The sequence below is a fragment of the Callospermophilus lateralis genome, chromosome 2 (assembly GCF_048772815.1).
Source record: "Callospermophilus lateralis isolate mCalLat2 chromosome 2, mCalLat2.hap1, whole genome shotgun sequence".
Lineage (NCBI taxonomy): Eukaryota > Metazoa > Chordata > Mammalia > Rodentia > Sciuridae > Callospermophilus > Callospermophilus lateralis.
In genome coordinates this window covers 81,921,512-81,937,345 of record NC_135306.1, presented here as the reverse complement: position 1 = coordinate 81,937,345, position 15,834 = coordinate 81,921,512, and the positions used below count along the sequence as shown (strand labels likewise).

The following is a 15,834-nucleotide window of genomic DNA, read 5'->3' as shown; positions in this document are numbered from 1 at the left end:
GGAGAGGAAAGATGTGAAAATTACTGACACTGATATTAATTCCCTTGTAACCACTGATTTTCTTTCATTGTTCCTTAGATGCAGAATCCTGATACTCTATCAGCAATGTCAAACCCCAGAGCAATGCAGGCCTTGTTACAGATTCAGCAGGGTTTACAAACATTAGCAACGGAAGCCCCCGGCCTCATCCCAGGGTAAGCTTATTTGGGGAAGATTATGAAAGTGCATAATGGTTGTTTTCTCTCAAAATTTTACATTTAATGTCATTTCTGATATTTTTGAGTGATATTATTTTTAGTGAGAATTTTCAAGTTATAAATGCTTATTTTTAAGAAGGCAACTAATAATATGTTAAAAAGTGTGTGATTCACTACCTGTTCTAGAGTCTAGTTTTACAAGTCCTTAGGTTTGTAATGAATTTGTGCTTTCTCTAGGTTTACTCCTAGCCTGGGGGCTTTAGGAAACACTGGAGGCTCTTCAGGAACTAATGGGTCTAGTACTACACCTAGTGAAAACACAAGCCCCACATCAGGAACCACTGAACCTGGACATCAGCAATTTATTCAACAAATGCTGCAGGCTCTTGCTGGAGTAAATCCTCAGGTAATAGTTTCTTTTTCTTCAAGTTTTGCCTTCTTTAATATTAGAAATTTAGGAATTTCTAAAAATAAAAAGGAGGAAAAAAGTAGCTCTTTAGTATTTTGACTAATGAAGAACACAATTTTAAGAATCTTGAATCTAAAATTAAACATTATAGAAATTGTCAACTTTAGTGCTATATCATTTGCTAAAGGAAGCATTGTTAATTCTTGGGAAGAATGTTTTAATCCAATGCCTTATTTGTTTTACAGAATTTTGTCAGGAGGAATAGAAGCTTAATTATCCTCAGAACCCCCTGGATAGTTGTAGTGTAGTCTTTATTTTTACTTGGAAAAAGCCTGTCTCAATCCTATACCATAACATCACCTCCTGTGTAACTTATGAACTTGAGTTACACATGAACATGAATACCCTACCTCTCAGAAATGTTGTTATATCTGTAAACATTGGCTTTACTAAGAACGCGCCATTAGACAAAGATGATTGCCAGTTTAAATCTATTTTGATAGGTTGCCTCCATACTTCAGCATGGAAAAAAGTGTCTCAAGATCTGTTAGATGCAGGAGCTGGGGTTGTGGCTCAAATGGTAGAGTGCTCAACTAGCACATGTGAGGCACTGAGTCGATCCTTAGCACCCCATAAAAATAAAATATATCCACCTAAAACGAAAAAAATAAATAAATAAATAAAAAAGTTCTGTTAGATGCTAATTTCAAGCCTTGATAAACAAAGGAGGGTGTTGTTGTGTGTTTGTGTGTGTGTGTGTTTTGGTACTAGTGATTGAAACCAGCAGTGCTTAACCACTTAGAAACATCCGCAGCCTTTTATTAATTTTTTTATTTTGAGACAGGGTCTTGTTAAGTTCCCTAGGACCTCGCTAAGTTGCTGAGACTGGCTTTGAATTTAACCTTTGTCTTGCCTCAGCCTTCCGAGCTGCTGAGATTACAGGCATATATCGCCGCACCCAGCTCATGTTTGTATTCTTGATACCTTGCGTAGTTTCTAGCTTATGGTGGTTACTCATAAGTGTTCATGGAATTAATACAAACAAAAGTTTTGGTTATTGGACAGAATTAATCTTTATATCAGTTGAGCAGTCTCTCCATTACCAGGTAGACTAGGATTGTTTGGATATTTATGTTTTTTGTTTTAGTTCATTTCTAAAAGATTTGATGTGGCTGAATTGTCACCATTAGGAATATAGTTTATGAACTTAAAATTTGTTTCGGAATTGGCTAGTAAAGTAATTGAATCTCAGCCTTATTTGAACTTCAGGTTTTTATACATGAGAATACTGGCTTTTAAAGTTACTCAGGTAGTAAGTAGCCACAGAATCTAGTTCTGAACTATTTTCTTTTATGTTTTTCCCATCCCCCATGAGCCTGTAAAATAATGGTTGAAGTTTATTATGATGGTGCTGCTTTTTATTGTTTTGTTGTTTTGGGGTGGTGCTGGGGATTGAGCCCAGGGCCTTTTGCCTGCTAGGCATACACCTATGCGCTGAACTACATTCTTAGCCTGTAGGACTTCAATTTTTTAAAGGGAAAATTGCACGATCTATTTGAAAAGATTAAGTGTAAACTAGAGTAAAATAAAGTGCTAACGAATTTTAAATATGTTGAATGTTGGATAATGAGTTCTTTTAAATTGGTGCATCCTAGTTATACAGAATGGTGGGTTTCATTGTGCATATTTGCATGTACATAAAAAACACAATTTGATCAATTTTACCCCCTCCTACTCCTTTCTTTCCCTTTACTCTAATGGTCGAATACTTTCATGGCATCTCTTTTTTTCCCTCTCTAACTTCCACACATGAAGGAGAACATACAATACTTTTCTCTTTGACTTTTGTCTCCAGTTGATCCATTTTCCTGCAGAAAACTTTACATATACCATATTTTCTTTACCTATCCATTTGTCTGTTAACAGACACCTGGGCTGATTCTATAATTTGGCTATTATGAATTGTGTTGCTTTAACCATGGGTATGCAGGTATCCCTAAAGTATGCTGACTTTAGTTCCTTTTATAGCTGGATCTCATATGGTTAGTTCTTTTTTTTTAGTTTTTTTGAGGAGCCTCCACACTCATTATCATAGTGGTTGTATTATTTATATAACAAATTCCCACCAACAGTGGTATAAGTTTTTTCTTTTCCCTCCTGTTCCTTCTAGCACTTATGTTATTTGCGTTCTTGATGATTGGCTAGGCAGGTGCTTATAAAGTGCAGTAGATCAGCATATGTTTTAAAAAAGCAGTTAAAGCATGTAAAGTTATTTAGGTGTGTCATGGATTGGTTTCCCTTTGAGTAAGCTTGCTTGCTTGCTTGCTTATTTATTTATTTATTTATTTATTTGTTTATTTATTTATTTATTAACAGCTACAGAATCCAGAAGTCAGATTTCAGCAACAACTGGAACAACTCAGTGCAATGGGATTTTTGAACCGTGAAGCAAACTTGCAAGCCCTTATAGCAACAGGAGGTGATATCAATGCAGCTATTGAAAGGTTACTGGGTTCTCAGCCATCATAGCAGCATTTCTGTATCTTGAAAAAATGTAATTTATTTTTGATAACGGCTCTTAAATCTTTAAAATACCTGCTTTATTTCATTTTGACTCTTGGAATTCTGTGTTGTTATAAACAAACCCAATATGATGCATTTTAAGGTGGAGTGTGGTAAGATGTGTGGGTATTTCTGTGTTTTTCTTTTTTGGAACAGTGGGAATCAATGCTTTTTCATTTAAGGCTACTGCATGCATCAAACACTTCTGCATTTATTGTAATTTTTTAAAAACATCACCTTTTATAGTTGGGTGAACAGATTTTGTCCTGCATCTGTCCATTTTATTTGCTTTTTAAACATTAGCCTATGGTAGTAATTTATGTAGAATAAAAGCATTAAAAAGAAGCAAATCATTTGCGCTCTATAATTTGTGGTACAGTATTGCTTATTGTGACTTTGGCATGTATTTTTGCAAACAAAATGCTGTAAGATTTATACTACTGACAATTTTTGCTTTATTTGAATACTGTATGCACATTTGGGACTGCATTTCTAGAAATATACTGTGATAGGTTATCTAAGCAGAATACCTATAACCAAAAAAGTAAAAATAAGGAAATACTTTTAAAGCTTAGTGTTTCCTAGTTGTATAGAATCTTACAGCATCTTTGATGAACATCTCAGCAAAAGTGCCAGTTAGTCAGGTTTGTTAAAAATATGGTAGAAAAGCTGATCTGGTTATCTGTTTAGGGACATTTAATTGTGCAGACAGCATAATGTAACATTGTCTCAACATTCACAGATTGACTGTAAATTACCTTAATCTTTGTGCAAACTGAAGGAACACCTTAGTATACCCCAAGATGCATTTGCCTAGGTCTTTACAGCTTCTCCCATAGTAGTTTAACAGGCATTACAATTTGTAATTGAAATGTTGCTTTCACTGAAAGTGTTGATGTTTCAGTTACTTTTAATCGACATATAAAAATAGAACAATCTTCTGGGTTTATCAGTTTTTTTTTCATGCACAGGCAATACATGAATTTAAAATGATTTGTTAGCCACTTGTTTCTGAAGTGTTTGGATAGTTCTATTAAGAAATAGTTAAATATTGTGCTTTTCAGAGACTCAGAGAAGGGAATGGGGGAGGGGGGCGAGACGGAATCTATCCTGAATTGGGCCAGCCTAAACTAAATAATACTGGCAATCAAGATTCTGTTAGGATTTCTGTGCATATAGTGTAGTCACGAAGTCTTATTTGGGGTGAAAAAGAGCCGTTTTAACAATGTTGAGTACATTGGGCTGTTCTACAGCCTTTTTCTTCCCTCCCCAAAGAAGTTCTCTTTGCCTAACTCTCAAATTGTTGGGGTTGTACATTCCTTTAGGACCAATTAAAACATAACTTTTAGAGGGTCAGTAATATATTTGGCTGACTCTGGTTCAGTATTCTCTTAGGTCGTTATTTCTCTCATGTACAGTTTCAGGAAATTAAAATGTTAAAATAACCTAAAATGAGTTCAGACCAATAAAATCAAGGGAAATACAAGATGAATTCCATTATTTCTGTAAGTTGCTTGCTATTAAAAAGTCAAGAGGCCAGGTTGCCCACCAGTCCATGCACTGTTCTGACACTTTCCCCAGGAGGAAAACATGTACAGAGGTCAGGGTGGAGGCATGACAACAGGAGTTAAGAATGTTCATGTGTCTTTACTCTTTCTGCCTTATGCCTCAGTCTGGTTTAAAGACTTTTGTATTGGTGAATGGCAGTATACAGTGTGGGACAGTGTCATAACTAATTTGATGATTTATTAATCACAAAATAACAATAAATCTCTAGCTTTTACACTTGGTTTGTCTTGCCTCTTTTGTAGAAAGATAAAGATGTCTTCTCTCTGTCTTTTAAAAGCTTTTGAAGTAGATTCACCCCAAATTTTGTCACACTTTACTCCTTTTAGTAATTTTTCAAGCTTTCCCAATGTTGTATACACTATGTTATGGTGTGTTAACATTTGCAGCGTACTGGGAAGGGATGTGACTTGGGCTCAGCCCTTTTTTGGTTCTGGCTAGGTAATTTGACTTTGAGTAAGATTTCATGATTTCTTTTATAAATCTTTCATAATTTCTTTTATAATTCTTTAAGATCTTAAAGTACCTTTAAGTTGTTGCAGAGGCATGAGTTTTTGTTTCTGATATGTTTACCTTAGATCTAAATATCTGTTAAATGGTCAAAATCCCACTTAATGATGGTGTGAAAGCCATCCATATTAAGTAGAAACTGTACTTCACATTTTGAATTTTGATATTTCCCCAGGCTAGCAATATGTGATATGATACTCATTTGGGATGTTGGGGAGGCAGCAGCAGCAGCAGCAGCAAGCCATACCTCCCAGTCAGCCACTTAAACATGAGGGTAAAAGACTGATTCTCCAAGTATACCATGTTGCTAAGCTGTGATGTTTGGTAGGTTAGGTGTTTTAAATGGATTTTCAGCTTAATGGTATTTTCCACTTATGATAGGTTTATCAGGAAGTGAACATATTCTAAGTTGAGCATGTTTGAAATTCTTAAAAGCACAAAACAGACATTTAAAATACAGTAGGCTTAAATTGTTCTCATTGAGTTATTTAGTACAAATTGAATAAAGAATGGTCTGGTAAAAGTAACATTTCAGGATTTTATTTCCCAAGTGGAACCTTTGTGATATATCCTAAACAAAGTGTGGCAAATATTCAACAATCATAAATCACTGTTGGCCTGGTGTGTATTTAGATTCTTAGATTTCAAACTTGGTTTAACTATAGTAGTAAAAGGGGTTTTTGGACTTGGAAAGACATTATTACTATGTAAATAGGTAAATTAGTGGCAAAATATAACAGAATAGATAACAATTAGTGACAAAAGTGAAACTAGACATATTTAACCAAAAAAGATGATGTGGTTAAGGCAAGGAAATCCTGTATGTTGTACTTTCTCTCAGAGGTTAATATTATACTTGTTAAAAACTACAAGAAATCCTGCAGTAAAGAAGTCTGTTTGAAAGTGGTTACTCCAGCCTTTTCAAATCTTTTATTTGACCACTTTTCAAGGGAATGCCATATTCACTGACACTCTGTGGGGGAAACTACACTTAGAAATCATCCCTTCTCTGGTATTGCACATGATATTCAGCTATTTTCCTGGGCTTATATATGGCTTGCCATTCTTTCTGGGCTCAGTTCTGCAGTTTAAACTGTGCTAATCCCGTGATTTATTTATTTTGAACCACTTTAAATGGATGTGTTTTCTCTTTCTCACCTCACAGTGCTTTGTTCTATTTTGTTTTTCACTTTTCTGCTCTGAAATTGTCAGTGAAGTGACATCAAATGTCCTTCTCAACTTCTCTATTATCTTTTCTCATAGGCATCCATTACCTCAGAAAGTTGTCATTTTTATTGAACATCTATTAAATTCTTTCCAGTTTCAGTAACTATAACTAGGTTCTGTTCCAATGGGCCTCACATAATAGGAAGTGGAGAGTTGGACAATAAACAACACATATATTGCCTGCCAGAGCTAATGATAGATAATTTAGTGAAAAATTTAGCATAGTAAGGAAGCTAGGTCAGGAAGGGGGTTGGTGGTTATTCTTACATAAAATAGAGAAAGCTACATTAAGAAGGTGATATTTAGCCAGGCATGGTAGCAAATGCCTATAATCCAGGCTGAGGCAAGAGGATCCCAAGTTCAAAGCCAGCCTCAGCAAAAGCAAGGCACTAAGCAACTCAGTGAGACCCTGTCTCTAAATAAAAAATAAAATAGGGCTGTGGCTCATTGGTTGAATGCCTCTGAGTTCAATCCCTGGTACCCCCCACCCCCCAAAAAAAACCCCAAAACCAAAAAGTGACATTTAAATGGAGACATCATCGGTGTGAAGAACTTGCCAAGAAGAGAAACAAGTAAGTAATTTGTATAACACAGGAGTTCAGGTGGCAAGGCAAGGTGATTTAGGGAGAAAGCAGTATAGAGAATAAGATTGGAGAGATGGGGACTGGGGTTGTAGCTCAGTGGTTGAACACATGCCTTGCATGTGTGAGGCACTGGGTTTGATCCTCATCACCAAATAAATAAATAAGAAACAAAGATTAAAAATAAAAAACCAACAGCATTTCTTAAAAAAAAAAAAAAAAGATTGGAGAGTTGCTCTTAGCATTTGTGATTATTACTTGTAGGATTAGGGAGAGTTTGCATTTCTGACAAATTCCTAGGTGAGAACTACTGAACTAGGAAAACCTTGTAGAAACATGGAGACTGGTAGGGTAATAATCTAGCTGAGAAATCACAGGTGCTTAGGCTGCGTTGGTAGTATCGGGAAATGCTAAGAAGTAGCAGATTTGGGGTTGTTTTGAAGGTAGAATAAGATTTTCTAATATTAGTGGAGGTATGAAGTAAAGAACAATAGAATTTAGTCTAAACATGGGGATAATGTAAATCAGTAAGTTTGGTTTTGACATGTTTGTTGTATGTACTTAACATATTAATTGGAACATACTGAGAACGCGGTTGGAAAAACTGCAAAGCAAATGAATAGGTAACTGGAAGGTGAGAACTTAGAGAGCTCCTTTGAAAGCAAGTGAAGAAACTTATTTATGAGGAGATGTGTATGATTGTTTGATTGTTCAATGCTCCAGCTTCATGTGCTATGACAGGGGGTTTAAAGTGGTGGGGAAAAGTTAGAGTGGACTGAAGAGATAGTGAAGGTCATAGAAATTGCAGTAGTTGTAGGGAGAGGCATGTGTTGGTGGTGTGGAAGTTTGCCTTCTTTCTGCCTTCTTTCTGGTTGGGAAATCCATCATGTTTGTATTCTGTTGGGAGTTATCAGTATATGATCATTCACAGAAAGGGTTGAGGGAAGCAGTCTTAAAGTAACTGTTTTCTACCAAAAATCACAGAGAGATAGGAGGAGTTGTTCATTTTTGATTCACAGAATAGTTTTTTTTTTTTTTTTGATTTTAATTTTTTGAATAAAAATCACCTGAGTTACATAGGCTAAGGTGTGTGAGAGTGAGTTTCTGGTTCTTTCCAGTAGTCATTTTCTCAGCTGGGGCTGCCTTTTATTGTCAGGAAAAAAGTGGTTTTTGTGTATCCCATTTGAATTGTTCTTTGTGAGTAACATCTTTTGCAGTAGAGGAGAAACACCCCCTTTCTAACATTTCTGTTTTAGTGAAATTGAGTAGAATGAAATTGAAATTTCCTCTAGAACTAGGACAGTGGTGTAGTACATCCTCAGTTTGTTATCCTACTATATACACGTTAATGTTTGTTTTTCTAACTTCTAATTATAACATGACTGGTCGAAACTCACAGCCCACTCTTGTCTTGCTTTACTCTGTCCTTAGAGTAGTGCTAGGCATGGATAGGGCCACGAATTTTCCTTCAGAAATCCAAAGGTCAATGTGGAGCCAGATTCTTTAATGGGCATATAATCATCAATTGTGCATTCAGTCTAGATTTTTAAATTTGTTCTTTTTAATTATTCATCATAGTAGAATCTATTTTGATATGTTTATATAAACTTGGAATATATTTTATACTAATTAGAATCCCAGTCTTGTGGATGTACACGATGTTGAGATTCATTGTGGTGTATTCATATATGTACATAGGAAAGTCAAGGTCAGATTCTTTCACAGACTAGATTTTTTTTGAAAAGAAAAGTCATTCAGACATATTCTTCACTCCTTTACACTTGCCAGAGAGGGGAGGGAATTTCTGCTGTTGAGTATTATCTGATGCTTTAAAACCAAATACTCCATAAGTTGTGACTTAGGAGCAAGTCAGCCTCCCCATCCGCCAATACTGCGGAGTGAACCCAGGACTGTACACATACTAGACAAGTGCTCTATCCACTGAGCTACATCCTCATCTCTTATTTTGTTCGTGAATGAGCATTTTTAGTAGGATTTGATGAATATAGATATAGTGATTTTCCCAGATATGGAGAATTTACATGGAAGAGGGATTATTCACATGGCTTTACAAGCATGCTTTCATCCGGGAGTGTACTCAAGATCTAAGTTCTCTCCAATTTTGGGCCTTTCTACAGGGCTGCTTGTACTTGTGTACAACATGGTGACTGGGCTTCAAGAGCAGATATTAAGAAAAATGAAAGCTGCCTGCTTTTTAAATCCTGGGCCCAGTATCATTTCTCCCATAGTCTGATGGTCAAGCAGTCTTAGCTTGTCCAGATTTAAGAGGAGAGGTCAGAGAGCCCATTGCTGATGGGAAGAATATAAAAGAATTTGTGAACATCTTAATCTACCACACACTCTAATCCCAGTAGGAGAAAAATGATGAGTGCATTTTTATACTTAACTGTTCTTATCTAAGAAAAGTTGTGACTCAGTTGCTTGTTGAATATTATAGAAGGAACTAGGTTATTCTTGACTTTGAGTCCTGTTCTCTGGGAAACAGTCTGTGCAAAAAGGCATACATTGTAGTCTACTTCTTCCTTGTGGCAGTGAGGTTAGGAAGATGGGCATGACCCCTGTGGGCCTTTGGCTTGTATTTTTTTCTTTTTAAAAAACTGTGGTAAAATACCTATGATATAAAATTTTCCAATATAGTTATTTTAAAGGGTACTATTTAAAGTGGTATTAAGTATATTTATAGTATTCTATCATTACTATTATCTAGAATTTTTTCATCACCCAAAATGAAACCCTGTAACCATTAAACAGTCACACTCTTTATTCTCCCCTCACTCCCTGGCAACTGCTAGTTTGCTTTGTCTCTGCATTTATATACTCTGCAAAGTTCAGATATAATATGTATCTTCATGTCTGGCTTCTTTCACTTAGTGTGTTCCCAAGAACCATCCATATTGTGCATTTTTCTACTTAACTGTACCTGTATTTCATTCCATGGCTGAATTATATTTCTTCATTTGTATTTACCACATTTTACTTATTTGTCTGTTGAAGAGCACTTCGGTAATTTGCCTGTTGTGAATAATGGTTCAGTGAACATTGCTGTACAAATTTGAATTTGTTTTCAGTTCTTTAGGATATATACCTAGGAGTGAAATTGCTGAGTCATATGGTAATTCCATTTTTAGTTTTGACAGGGGCTGTCCTTTTATTTTTTTTTCCCCCCTTCTTTCTTTTTTAAGGAGCTCTGAACATTGAAACCAGGGGTGTTCTACCACTGGGCTATATCCCCAACCTTTTTTTTTAAATATTGGAGATAAGGTCTTGCTTAGTTGCACAGGCTGGCCTTGAATTTAAAATCTTACCTCAGTGTCCTGAGTGGCTGGGATGACAGTTGTGCACCACTGTACCCAGTGGGTATGTCATTTTTTTGGGTATATTTATTTTTACCATCAGTTTCTATATTTCCAAAGGTGTGTTTTGTTTTGCTTTTAAAATATTTATTCTGTTAGGTATGTCCTTGTGATTTTGATTTGCATTTTGGTAATGAGTAATTTTTGTTTAATTTGCAATTGATCTGTAATTTGCAAGGGGAAGACTAGAATATTTCACCCATTCCCACCCCTGCTCTTGGGCGGGGGGAGAACAAGGACAAATAATGCATCAAAGAAAACAGAATTATTGGATGTTGAAATGGTGCTGGTGACATTCCAAGATGATCTTGGAATGACCAAATAGAGGTGTCTGGTTCTTGCCTCATTCACAAATAAGAATCAAAACAATGAATGAATAGTTGCATTTCAAGGAGAGTGGCTGAGGAAGAACATTGGAACTCAGCAAAGGAAGAGATGGAAACCTTGTAAGGCATGGAAAATTGTAGGCTATTGAGCTTGCAGCTGATACTCCTTGGGATCTTGGGCTTAACCTCCTTGGATCTTCAGAGTCTCAGGATGTGCACTCAGGGCCTTGGTATTACTTGCTTGCATCTTCTTCAAAGTCTTCAATTGTCCTTCTTGGCAAAATGCATGTTCTCAGGTATGCTCTTGTGGGGAGCCATTTGTGAACTAAAAGCAATGTTGCAGCCATTAGGCAGGAAAGTTTGTTATCAGAAACTCAGTAGCAATCCCATTGGTTTGAAAATGCGTGGTTCATGTGGCATTGCTCCAACTCAAGTTAAACTCAGCACTGCAGATGGGTGGGACTCACTAAGAGCCAAACAGCCTGCCTATCCCTTCCTGTTTTTCTAAGAAGAATCAAGCACCAAGACAAGACTACTCTGACACTTTATACCTACCAATCCCCATTGATCTGTACCACTATAAATAAAGTAAGTATGGGCTGCATCTTTGTACCCCTCTGGTTGTCTTAACCCTTCACCCCACCCTCAACAAAAACCATATTTCTGGTCTCGTGTATTTTGTGGTACTGTTTTCATAGCTTTTATTTCGTACCCAGCCCATCCCTAGAACAGAATAGAAATTCAAAAATTAATCCATCTTTACAGCCAACTGGTTTTTCAAGAAAAGTGCCAAGAGCATCCATGGGAGAAATGACAATCTCTTCAAAATATGGTGGTGGGAAAATGGAGGAGATATATAAATTTTTATATATATAATTTCCCTCGCCTATGTGGGACATGACCCTTAAGAGATTCATATCTTTGTGATTGGGGCTTATTCATGCCATTTTTAGGACTGATTTTATGTGGTATTGTTCTTGGACTTGGCCACATTTTAATTGTAACCTATGACTCCCTGAGTACCTGGAACCAGAAAAGGAAGCAACAGTAGCATTTTATATACTAATAACAAATTGGTTGAAAGCGAAATAAAAAATGTAATGCTGTTCGTGGTAACTTTAATTTTTTTTTAAAGTTTCCAAATTTTATTAATAAATTGAAGATTCAAATTAACACATTTTTAAATGTGTTAAATGATATACATAGAAAACCAAGAACTTCCATGTCAAGTATAAAGAGGATCACATAAGAAATACATTTGGACCTCAATTGACTTAATCAATATTCAAGTATTCTAGTAATGTACATTTTCTGATAATTCATCACTGAATGACTTACACATGGTTTTTTTCCCCAAGATTTCCATGAATTAGATGTTACAATATGAAAAATTATGCAAGTCACTTTATATTTCATTATTTTTTTTTCTTTTTTAAAAATTTTTATTGTTGGTTGTTCAAAACATTACATAGTTCTTAACATATCATATTTCACACTTTGATTCAAGTGGGTTATGAACTCCCATTTTTACCCCATATACAGATTGCAGAATCACATCGATTACACATCCACTGATTTACATATTGCCATACTAGTGTCTGTTGTATTCTGCTGCCTTGCCTATCCTCTACTATCCCCCCTCCCCTCCCCTCCCCTCCCATCTTCTCTCTCTACCCCATCTACTGTAATTCATTTCTCCCCTCTTTTTTTTGTTTTTCCCCTTTCCCTTCACTTCCTCTTGTATGTAATTTTGTATAACCATGAGGGTCTCCTTCCATTTCCATGCAATTTCTCTTCTCTCTCCCTTTCCCTCCCACCTCTCGTCCCTGTTTAATGTTAATCTTCTTCTCATGCTCTTCCTCCCTACTCTGTTCTTAGTTACTCTCCTTATATCAAAGAAGACATTTGGCATTTGTTTTTTAGGGATTGGCTAGCTTCACTTAGCATAATCTGCTCTAATGCCATCCACTTCTTTGCAAATTCTATGATTTTGTCATTTTTTAATGCAGAGTAATACTCCATTGTGTATAAATGCCACATTTTTTTTATCCATTCGTCTATTGAAGGGCATCTAGGTTGGTTCCACAGTCTTACTATTGTGAATTGTGCTGCTATGAACATCGATGTAGCAGTGTCCCTGTAGTATGCTCTTTTTAGGTCTTTAGGGAATAGACCAAGAAGGGGAATAGCTGGGTCAAATGGTGGTTCCATTCCCAGCTTTCCCAGGAATCTCCATACTGCTTTCCAAATTGGCCGCACCAATTTGCAGTCCCATCAGCAATGTACAAGTGTACCCTTTTCCCCACATCCTCGCCAGCACTTGTTGTTTGACTTCATAATGGCTGCCAATCTTACTGGAGTGAGATGGTATCTTAGGGTGGTCTTGATTTGCATTTCTCTGACTGCTGGAGATGGTGAGGATTTTTTCATGTACTTGTTGATTGATTGGATGTCCTCCTCTGAGAAGTGTCTGTTCAGGTCCTTGTCCCATTTATTGATTGGGTTATTTGTTTTCTTATTGTTTAATTTTTTGAGTTCTTTGTATACTCTGGATATTAGGGCTCTATCTGAAGTGTGAGGAGTAAAGATTTGTTCCCAGGATGTAGGCTCCCTATTTACCTCTCTTATTGTTTCTTTTGCTGAGAAAAAACTTTTTAGTTTGAGTAAGTCCCATTTGTTGATTCTAGTTATTAACTCTTGTGCTATGGGTGTCTTATTGAGGAATTTGGAGCCCGACCCCACAATATGTAGATCGTAGCCAACTTTTTCTTCTATCAGACGCCGTGTTTCTGGTTTGATATCAAGCTCCTTGATCCATTTTGAGTTAACTTTTGTGCATGGCGAGAGAAAGGGATTCAGTTTCATTTTGTTGCATATGGATTTCCAGTTTTCCCAGCACCATTTGTTGAAGATGCTATCCTTCCTCCATTGCATGCTTTTAGCCCTTTTATCAAATATAAGATAGTTGTAATTTTGTGGATTGGTCTCTGTGTCCTCTATTCTGTACCATTGGTCCACCCGCCTGTTTTGGTACCAGTACCATGCTGTTTTTGTTAACTATTGCTCTGTAGTATTGTTTGAAGTCTGGTATCTCTATATCGCCTGATTCACACTTCCTGCTTAGAGTTGTTTTTGCTATTCTGGGTCTTTTATTTTTCCATATGAATTTCATGATTGTTTTATCTATTTCTACAAGAAATGCCGTTGGGATTTTGATTGGCATTGCATTAATCCTATAGAGAACTTTTGGTAATATCGCCATTTTGATGATGTTGGTTCTGCCTATCCATGAACAGGGTATATTTTTCCTTCTTCTAAGATCTTTTTCTATTTCTTTAGGGTTCTGTAGTTTTCATTGTATAAGTCTTTCTCCTCTTTTGTTAGGTTGATTCCCAAGTATTTTATTTTTTTTGAGGATATTGTGAATGAAGTGGTTGTCCTCATTTCCATTTCAGAGGATTTGTCGCTGATATACAGGAATGCCTTTGATTTATGCATGTTGATTTTATATCCTGCCACTTTGCTGAATTCATTTATTAGCTCTAATAGTTTCTTTGTAGACCCTTTTGGGTCTGCTAGGTATAGAATCATGTCATCTGAAAATAATTTAAGTTCTTCTTTTCCTATTTTTATGCCTTTGAATTCTTTTGTCTGTCTAAAAAATATGAAACGCTTCACGAATTTGCATGTCATCCTTGCGCAGGCGCCATGCTAATTTTCTCTGTATCGTTCCAATTTTAGTATATGTGCTGCCGAAGCAAGCACTCATGGTAACTTTAAAAGTAACAAACACTATGACAAATTTGACCAAGAAAGTGAAAGATCTCTACAATGAAAATTATAGTGAAGAAAGAAATGAAAGAGGATGTACAAAACAATGGAACAACATCTCATGCTTTAGATTGGAGAAACTGACATTGTTAAAACATCCATACTACCAAAGCAATGTGCAGATTCAATGTACTCACCATCAGTATACCAGTGTTTTTCACAGAACTAGGGAAAAAAACAAAATGCATGTGGAACCACGAAAGATCCAGAATAGCCAAAGCAGTCCTGAGCACCTCCATCCCAAAACAAAGCTTGAGGCAGCCCAGTCAAAATATACTACAAACTACTGACTTCAAAATATACTACAAAACTACAGTGATCAAAACTGTGTGTTGCTGGCATATAAAAACATATATGAGTCATAGAATAGAATAGAAATTCAAAAATTAATCCATCTTTACAGCCAACTGGTTTTTCAAGAAAGTTGCCAAGAGTATCCATAGGAGAAATGACAGTCTCTTCAAAGCGTGGAGGTGGGAAAATGGAGGGGATATATAAATTATATATATTTATATGGATGAATGAAACTTGCAACTTCTCAGCATGTACAAAAGTCAATTCAAAATGGATTAAGGATCTAAATGTAAGATCCCAAGCTATTAAACTGCTAAAGGAAAACACTTCAAGATGTTGGCTAGGCAAAGATTTTTTTTTTTTTTTGATGACTTTAAAAGCATAAGCAATAAAAGCAAACCTGGATAAATGAGATTATATTAAACTAAGAAGCTTTTACACAGTAGATAAAACAGTTAAGAAGTGACATAGAGGGCTGGGAATATTATAGCTCAGTTGGTAGAGTGCTTGCATGCACAAGGCCCTGGCACCTCCCCACACCCAAAAAAAGTGACCTAGAGAATGGGAGACAAATATTTGCAAGCTTTTCATTTGACAAAAAGGTTAATACCTAGAATATGTAAGGAATTAAATAGCAAAAAAAAATAATAATTAATAAAAATGGGCAAAGGATTTGATTACATTTTTTTATTTCTTAATTTTCATTTTAAGATTTGGTTTTTTTTAGTTATTCATGGTCAATGTATTTTGACATTAAGTGTACATGGAGTACAACTTCCCATTCTTCTGGTCATATGTGATGTGGAGTTACATTGGTCATATATTTATACATGAACATAGGAAAGTAATGTCCAATTCATTCTATTGTATTTCCCTGAATAGATATTTCTTTAAAGAAAATATACAAATTGGGGCTGGGACTAGCTCAGTGGCAGAGCGCTTGCCTAGCATGTGTGA

General features: G+C 36.0%; 1 protein-coding gene and 1 non-coding gene across 2 annotated transcripts in view; one reads left to right on the top strand and one right to left on the bottom strand.

Moving 5' to 3' along the window:
* The window catches only part of Ubqln1 (ubiquilin 1), a 44,311-nt gene extending 39,358 nt beyond the window's left edge, over positions 1 to 4,953 (top strand). The window contains exons 9-11 of the mRNA XM_076846094.2: positions 79 to 194; positions 435 to 603; positions 2,983 to 4,953. Of these exons, the coding sequence (XP_076702209.1) occupies positions 79 to 194; positions 435 to 603; positions 2,983 to 3,135 (438 nt within the window). The 3' untranslated portion in view covers positions 3,136 to 4,953. The remainder of the gene's footprint in view (positions 1 to 78; positions 195 to 434; positions 604 to 2,982) is intronic.
* A 9,457-nt stretch (positions 4,954 to 14,410) lies between these two features.
* Positions 14,411 to 14,517, bottom strand: LOC143393338 (U6 spliceosomal RNA). The gene has a single exon (XR_013090625.1). It is a non-coding gene; the product is annotated as a U6 spliceosomal RNA (small nuclear RNA).
* Between the last annotated feature and the right edge of the window lie 1,317 nt (positions 14,518 to 15,834).